We start from the raw sequence: 8,417 nt of genomic DNA, 5'->3' as shown, positions 1-8,417 counted from the left end.
TTTGTCGAAACGGTCCCATATATCAAAATACAATAATTCAAAAATTACATTAGCTTTATTAAAACTTGGAGAGAACAAAAGTTTCTTTTGCTTGGAAAAATGACAAACATCACAAGGCTCATCATGAGGCATAGAAGTAAAGGGAAATTATCTATGTAAAAATTTTAATCTTTGTCCAGAAAGATGTCCTAAACAAAAATGCCATAAATTGAAAGGTGTAATGGGTGTTGAATGAGTGGTGTTTATTGTATGAGTAGGAAATGAATTATTTGTTGTGATGGAGGTTTCAAGGACATACAACCCTTCTCTCATGCTACCCAAACCAATCATCTTCAAATTGTTGTCTTGTAAGAAACAAGAAGAGCGTGAAAAAGTAAGTTGACAATTGATCATTAAAGTTATTTTTGAAATAGAAATAATATTAAAATTGAAGTGAGGTAGGTAAAGAACATCATGAAGAGTTAATGAAGTTAAAAATTTAACAACACTTTTATAAAAAGAAGTAACTTTAGAACCATTAGGCATATGAACAGTAACTGAATTAATTTTAGAAAAAAATATGAACCAAGATAAATTGGAAGCAATATGATCCGTGGCACCAGAATCAATGATCTAAGTGTCTGTAAATTTATTTTGTGCAGTGAAATTATTTAAAATAGAATAAGTGTGAAATGAACACAAATAATGGGTACCCAAAGTTGGGTCAGGAAGAAATCCAATTTGGGTGGAGGATGAGAAGCTTTTATCCTTGCTGTCTGAAGATTGAGATTCAGCCTTTTTCAGAAATGCTAGAAGGATGTTGTGTTGGGCTGGAGTGAGGCCCAAAGCCTGCTCTGTGTGTCTTCTCTAAAGATTCATTTCTTCATGAACTAGGACATGAGAAGAAACTGGCGGCGTGGAAGAGTCACGAGGCGGTGTCCGCACAACGCTGGCATTAACAGAGGCAGAGGCACGATCAAGGAATCGTGGTCTCCTTGGATGACGCAGGTGGCCAGGAGGGTAGCCATGTTTGCTCTAACAAACATCCACGGTGTGCCCCCTCTACCACAGTAAGAGCAAATCTTCGAGGAACCGCTGTTGCCGCGTCCTGGGTTTGAAGAGGCATACCCAAGGTAGTGAACTCGTAGTTTTTATCTTGACTCGTTAAGCTAACTCAAAATCGTAATTCGTTGAATCGTGAGACGAAACGTAAATATGACTCGTAAATTATAAAAATTTAGAAAAATTTAATAGCAACAACTAATTTTATAGAGAATAAAATAAATCTCAAATAAACTAAATTATCCATAGAATTATAACTAATATATATACCATAACAAGTTAAAAGTCACAATTCAACACAAATTCACAAATCAAAACATAAATTCACAACTCACAAGTTCATACGACACTAAAATAAATTCAAGTAGCAAATAAACCAACCAAACTACTAGAATGAACAACTAATTAACTAAAATCTAAACAAGTTTTTTAATAATCATTCTATTCTTCATCAGTTATAAAATCTTCACGAGTTTCACAAACTTCTGCATTACCATCTTCATCATTATCAGGAGCAGGAGGAAGAGGTCTTTGGAGAAGTTCTTCAAACTCATCATCATCAAGATAAGGAATTGCCAAAAGATCCTTAGAGGCACCAACAACTCTATTACCACTTGCTCCATCATTTAAATCAGGATCTGAGATTAGAGCATCTAAATCTTCTTCTTCTCCATCTTCGTCAGCAACAATCCACTCTTCATCAGAGTCCAACTCATCAAGACTATAGTCATAATCAAGACTTCTTCTAGTTTGTTTTTTCTTTGCTAATCTTGAATTTGTCATCACAAACACAACATCATTCATGGTTTTAGCTTTCAAACGGTTTCTCCTTTTTGTGTGAACCTTTCAAAAGTAGATAAAAAATATTAGACATTAATCAAACAATAAGATAGAATTGAAGAATTAACAACCAAATTTATAAAAGTAAAATGCAATTTATATTTAATTACTAACCATCTCAAAAGCGCTCCAATTACGTTCACATCCAGATGAACTACATGTCAAATTCAAGACACGAATTGCAAATTGTTGGAGCTCTGGATGCTGATCTCCATAAGAATCCCACCATTGAGCTGGAGTTTTAGTATAAATTGCATTTTGAGCTACTTTACTACCAAAAAACTCTTTTCGAGTTTTAAAATCTTCAAGTTGAACATCCATCTTAGTGATTAAATCTGGATTTCCTGTCATCCTTTCCATACAAGCATAAAACTGCTTCTTAAGCTCATAAGCAATTTTAAAACCAGAGCTATAATGAATCTGAGGATTCAAATAATAGCCTGCAGCATGCAATGGCCTATGAAGTTGGTTGCCCCATCTTGCATCAATAATATCCCAAATAGGTATATAACTAAAACATAAAAAAAATTAATAAATTAATTACAAAATAAACAATATTTTCAGAATTTAAATTTTTTAACTCTCTTTGGCTTTTGCTTTTCTACCTCTGCCGTTATTACATTTTACAATTACACTTTACACGTATCATTCAACATTATGTACAACTCTTATGCATTAATTAAAAAATAAAATAATTAGACATTTTACCTTGTCTCAACTCCTTGAAATGCATCTCGTATTTTCTTCTTTGCACTTGTCATTTCTTCATAAATAAATCCCATTGCCGGCTTTTCTTCTGAATCCACCATACGAAGCACATGAAGAAGAGGGTAGGCAGCCCTCAAGCAAATTACGACTTCCTTCCAAAACACCTTATCTAACACCACACTTGCAATTATCTTTCCATCTTTTGTCTTTGCAAAATTACTAGAAGTCCATTGATCAGAAAGAAACATTTTTATTAAGGAACCTTTGTTGTCATTGAGACATCCCAAAGTAAGGTAAGAAGTTGCAAAACGGGTCATACCCGGCCTCACCAAATCTTTCCCCTTAGTGTGGATGTGTAGTAGTGCAATAAGAGCAGTTCTAGCATATATGTAAGTAGTAATCTTTCTACCTTTATAAATTGTGTCCTTGTGAAGTGTTACTTTTTTTTCCAAGTCTTCTAACATTAAATCAATGCAATGTGCTGCACAAGGCGTCCAAAACAACTTTTTTCTCTTTTTCATTAGCATTTCTCCTGCAGCTTTGTAGTTAGCCGCATTATCGGTGACAACTTGGATGACATTTTCTTCACCAACCTCTTCAACTACATCATCTATCATTTTAAAGATTTTATCAGCTGTCTTAGTAATGTGAGAGGCATCAATGGATTTCAAAAAAACAGTCCCTTTAGGACTATTAACCAAAAAATTTAGGATGGCCCGTCTTCTCTTATCTGTCCAACCATCAGTCATTATTGTGCAACCAACCTGCTTCCAATATTCTCTATGTTCCTCTAGTGATTGTTGAACAAGCTCCACGTGTTTCTTCAAAAGAGGCACCCTTAATTCATGGTAGGATGGTGGCTTGAATCCTTGTCCGTATCTTATAGCTTTCTCAAACATTCTACTGTATTCCTCACTCCTTGAAACATTAAAGGGGATGCCATTGTTGTAGAAAAAAGCACTAATCTCTAAACATACTTCCTCTCTCAAATTCTTCTTAAATATATTGTTGATTGTTGTTTGAGTACTAATGCGTGTTTTCTTGAATATGTTGCCATCTAATTCTTTTCCCTTTCTTTTTTCACCGGTAGTGTCAACTTCTTTAGTAGCTTCTCCTGGGCTTGCCCCACCCATGTTTGTTTTCTTCATCAAATTTACTTGTAACCCACTCACAACATCCCACATTTGCTTCTTAACTTCATCATTAACAGTTGTACAAGCCCCAACATCTTTTTGAGTTCCTGCTAAGTGGTGTTTCAATCTATAAACTCCTCCTGAAAAAATTTTATGACAGTATTTACATTGTATCTTCTTTCCATCTTCTCCAACAGATATCCCGTGCTCCCATCCTACATCAGTTCTACTTCCAAGAGCATTCTTAGCAACTTTTTTTTTACAAGCGATTCCAGCTGTACTTCCTGACTGAGAAGCTGGAATGTTAGTCGGATTTTCACTTGCATTAGCTTGATTCGATGCCATTCCTGTTTAGAAAAAAATAAAAACAGTAAATATTCAATGAATCAATTCAATATCATAGTAAAAATTCAACAATTTAACAAAAATTATTGGGATATAGGTGACAAAGAGAAGTTTCAATCAGGGAGCTCAGATGAAGGATCAAGCAGTAAAAATGATAGCAATGAACAAACTGTTAAAACAAACGGTGATTCATTGTCTTCACTAACTGAATATTTCACTGTTTCATACAATGTCCTCATTTGGATACACTGGAACAGACAAAAGCAGACACTTATTATTAGTATCTGACTGTATAATGCAGGAAGCTTTGAATGCCATGATGATGAAATCGAAATAGTTGAATCTCCCAAAGTAATATATATTAAATTGATGATACTAATTTACACATTTTGACTTGATCATTTTGCTAGTTGACAAAATAACTTGGCCAAGAAAATAAATGGTAGAATCTATTCAACTAGAATGATGTGTATAATCCAATTGTAATAACTAAAAATGAGGATATGTTAATAGAAATGAGTTGTTGCAAGTTGCAACATGCATTGATCAAAATATTGGTAAAGTCCTGTTTTCATTAACATGAATTAACATGAGAACAACATAGAAGTGTTGGAATTGGAAGGACACCAGGAGGGGTCTGAATTAAATGGTATAGAGACCCCAAAGACTACTAGTTTAGTGGATGAAAAAATTGAGGATGGTGTTAAAAATCATTTATTAAACAACACTGCTCAAGATGAAGTGAAAAGTTTAGGAGGGACATTGGTGGAAAGCACAGAGCAGTCAACCCACCAAGAAACATTTAGTCGTGAATCAGATGTCAATCAGAGTTAACATTATATATAAACAATTTCATTAATTTTTATCTTAGAAATTAGGAGGATTAAACTGTGTCAAATATTTATAATTTTTAAATGAAACATTAATTAATAAGAAAGAGCTAAAAGCAAAACCATGATATAAGAATGGATAAAAGCAAATCACTTTTTCTTTCACGTTTCGATCGCCATTATTAATCCATGTTTTCCATTATATTATTGTTTTAATACATCAAAAGATGGTGATAGTAAAATAGCCTATTGATTTGCACTGAACCTCAAGTTCAAGTATCGCACCATAATACTACTTCTGAAGCCATTAACCAAAACCAGCTGGTGGATGGAGCTAAGGTAAGTTTATTCATTGATATTTTGTACATTAAGTTTGACAGGACATATTTGTGGAAAAGAGTCGAGGTGCAATATCCTCTCTCAAAATTTGACATATACTCGTAACATACTAGTTATTTTCAGGTCTGAGATCACGGTTTTTCAGGTCTCAAAACTTACTATAATTCGTATAAAATCATAATCTAAATTGAAGAATATAATTAATCTGCAATATAATCAGTAAACCAATAAATATACACAATAGCAATTCAACCTACAATATAATCCATAATAAACAAGTACAACAACAGATTGAACTGACTTTGAAGAGGATCAAAATTAAAAAAGTTTTAACATACCTGAACTACCAGTGAAGGGGAGGAGAAGAGCAGCAGCAATCCAGATTCTAGAAATAGAGAGCGAGAGCCAGAGAACCAGAGACAGAGGCAGAGTCAGAAAGTTTCGCAAAACAATTGCAAATTGATGCTCACACAGTTCAACCACCACCAGTCTAATTCCACAACAACGGCAGCAGGCTGTGACACACCAAATTGGGGATTTTGGTCGCGCGAAATTTAAACTTCAGAGGGATAGAGAGATAGAGTCAGAGAGAGTCAGAGATTGAAAGACTTGAGAAAGGTGAAATTTTGAAATTTTGGCCATGGAGATAAACTGTAAAGTGAGGAAGGTAAAGAGATTAAGGAATTTACTGCTAATCTGCTAGGGCTCCTCCATCTTCCATGGTCTTCTATTCAGATTGGGCCACTGGGTTGGACTGGGCTCCACTCAGGATCAAGAAAAGAGCATCTTCAATCTTGAACGCAACATCGGGGCAGAAACGCGATTCCAGCGGCTCTGCGTTTTTGCGCGGCGATTCCACATGAAGAAGCTTGGTCCTGGATGAGAAGCAAAACCGAGACTGAAGGAGGATGCAGAAACGTGAAATTGTGCGTTTCCACGAGTTGAAACGCGTTTTTGACTACCTTGGGCATACCTATGACTACGGCCAAGAGGAGGACAACGAGTTTCTACGGCAGCAGCAATGGTTCGTTGATCGTCCAAAATTCCAGATGCATTTTGAAGTTGACGTTTGTGTTGAACGACAAGAGCGAAGACCCTGGTGACAGGCGGAAGAGGATCAAGAAGAAGAACTTGTGATCGAACTATAGAAAAACGCTCATCAAGACCTTTAAGGAATTGAATGATAAAATCTTGTGAGCGATGTGTTTTGACTGGGCAATTACAGACGGGAAGAAGACGTGAGTTATCAAGCTCTTTCCACAATGTCTTCAAAGAGGTATAAAATTCTGTTACTGACTAATTTTCTTGTCTAAGAGCATAAATTTCTTCTTGTAATGCTGCAATACGAAGAAGATCACTTTGGGAAAAACGCTCTTTAAGGTCAGTCCATCAGAAGAGGCGGTAGAAAAATAAACAACACTTTAGGTAATAAAGGGAGAGAGAGAATGAAATAGCCAAGACAACACTAGATTATTGCAACACTACCATGTTGGAAACAGAGGAGAAGGAATAGAACCAGTGAAAAAGCCATATTTGTTTTTGGAGATGATGGCCATAGAAAAGGATCAACACCAAGAGTGATAGTTATTGCCAGTAAGGACAGGAGTAACAAGGACAGAGGTTGGATTTTCATTAGGATGAATATAGAAAGGACTAGTGGGATCTTGTGCTACGTTAGAAGATGATTCTGCCATTAGAGGAGAAGAAGACAATAGAGACTGATTATTTGGGTTTGAAGTTTTCACCATGGGTACCAACAGAGCTCAAAAGCTCTTTTTGAGCTCTGATACCATAACAAGAAAATAAAGATAAAAAAATAAAAGATATATATTAAAGTTGTTGTTTACATGATAAAGAGTCATGCTATTTATAAGGATCTTTCAAACTAATCTCATAAATATTTAGCTACCAACTACTAACTCTCAACTACTTATTATTACTTTAACATAATTACTTATTATTATTCTAATAGTCGTCTTTCCGTATTTTATAAAAATTTAAAATTTATATTTATATATATACATATTGTGTTTCGTATTAATGTCTATACATCATATTACTGTACTAATAGCATTTAAGTAATAACTTTTCGATCATTACCCCTTTAAAAATCAACTATGATTTTAATGTAATTAGAATTATTATTTTACAGCACATTTCTATTATATGCAATTTTTTAAATTTAAAAATATGACTTATACTTTTTTTAAAAAAATAATATCAACTATGATTTTAATGTAACTAAAATTATTATTAATAATATTCTATGATGCACGGACTCTGACACGACACGGGACACGACACGACACCGGATACGCCGACACACACATTTTAAAATCTTATAAGACACGGGGACACACATACATATAAAATATAAAGTATTTTTTAGATAAATCGTAATGATATTTTAATATTTTATTGATATTAAAATATAAATTAATTTTTTAATGATTTTTAATGTCTTATTTTAATTATATCAAGTATTTAAAATATTTTTTTATTTTAATAAATAATAATATATACTATATCTAAATTTATTTCAAGAATATATGTTAAAAATAAAACTGGATATGTTGACACGTGATGGTAGTTAGGTGTGTCCAAGTGTGTCCGGAGAAGAATTTTTTTATTTTTTATTAAGACACAATTGGACACAACAGACACGCGTGTCGGACAAGTGTCGTATCCGAAATGTGTCCGACACGCAAACACGGCAATTCAGCGAAGTGTCAGTGCTTTATAGGTAATATTGGATAAAAACCAGTGACATCTCATCACTAATTAGTAGTCTCTATTCTGTTAGATCTATAACATAAATATATCAGATACTCTTCTTTTTTTTAAAATCCAACCAAAAGTCAAACCTATATTGGTAGAACTTTTTAAAAAATAGAAAATTTTAATTTATACTTTAGAAAAGGGAGTTATATGTATTCCTTGTTTGGTGTACGCCTCTTTTTGAAGTGACACCTAACAACTAAAACACTGATTAAATTTAGTTATAAATATCTTAATCGTGCTAATGACTAATCCAAAGATGCTAACCAAAAGCTTTTTACCACTAGCAATGTTGGTAATATAAGAAAAACCAAATGACATAAGCGTAATTGTCATTTTTGTAAGTTGCAACGAGATTGTTTCATATTCATGAGGAAGGATTTCAAGGTATGGTGGGACTGTG

At 33.9% G+C, this 8,417-nt stretch overlaps 1 protein-coding gene across 2 annotated transcripts; it reads right to left on the bottom strand.

Annotated features, from left to right (window-relative positions):
- Positions 1-1,280: 1,280 nt before the first annotated feature.
- LOC112743842 (uncharacterized) lies at positions 1,281-6,534 on the bottom strand. Of its 2 annotated transcripts, none has more exons than XM_072214725.1 (5): positions 5,926-6,534; positions 5,575-5,795; positions 2,590-4,069; positions 1,996-2,392; positions 1,281-1,884 (listed from the first exon to the last, which is right to left on the bottom strand). In XM_072214725.1, the coding sequence occupies exons 3-5, from the start codon at positions 4,065-4,067 to the stop codon at positions 1,483-1,485; spliced, it is 2,277 nt and encodes a 758-aa protein (XP_072070826.1). In that variant the 5' UTR covers positions 4,068-4,069; positions 5,575-5,795; positions 5,926-6,534; the 3' UTR covers positions 1,281-1,482. The 2 variants fall into 2 exon arrangements, with proteins under 2 accessions (XP_072070826.1, XP_072070827.1); XM_072214726.1 differs by having other exon boundaries at positions 1,996-2,359.
- Positions 6,535-8,417: the final 1,883 nt, after the last annotated feature.

Source organism: Arachis hypogaea, chromosome 14, assembly GCF_003086295.3.
Source record: "Arachis hypogaea cultivar Tifrunner chromosome 14, arahy.Tifrunner.gnm2.J5K5, whole genome shotgun sequence".
NCBI lineage: Eukaryota > Viridiplantae > Streptophyta > Magnoliopsida > Fabales > Fabaceae > Arachis > Arachis hypogaea.
The sequence above is the reverse complement of the archived record's forward strand: the minus strand, read 5'-3'. Positions and strand labels throughout refer to the sequence as shown.

Excerpts from the sequence above, each read along its gene's own strand:
- LOC112743842 (XM_072214725.1), bottom strand. The coding sequence starts at position 4,067 with ATGGCATCGAATCAAGCTAATGCAAGTGAAAATCCGACTAACATTCCA. Across the intron at positions 2,393-2,589 it reads TTTCAAGGAGTTGAGACAAG|TTATATACCTATTTGGGATA; the intron begins GTAAAATGTCTA and ends TTTATGTTTTAG. Across the intron at positions 1,885-1,995 it reads ATTGGAGCGCTTTTGAGATG|GTTCACACAAAAAGGAGAAA; the intron begins GTTAGTAATTAA and ends TACTTTTGAAAG.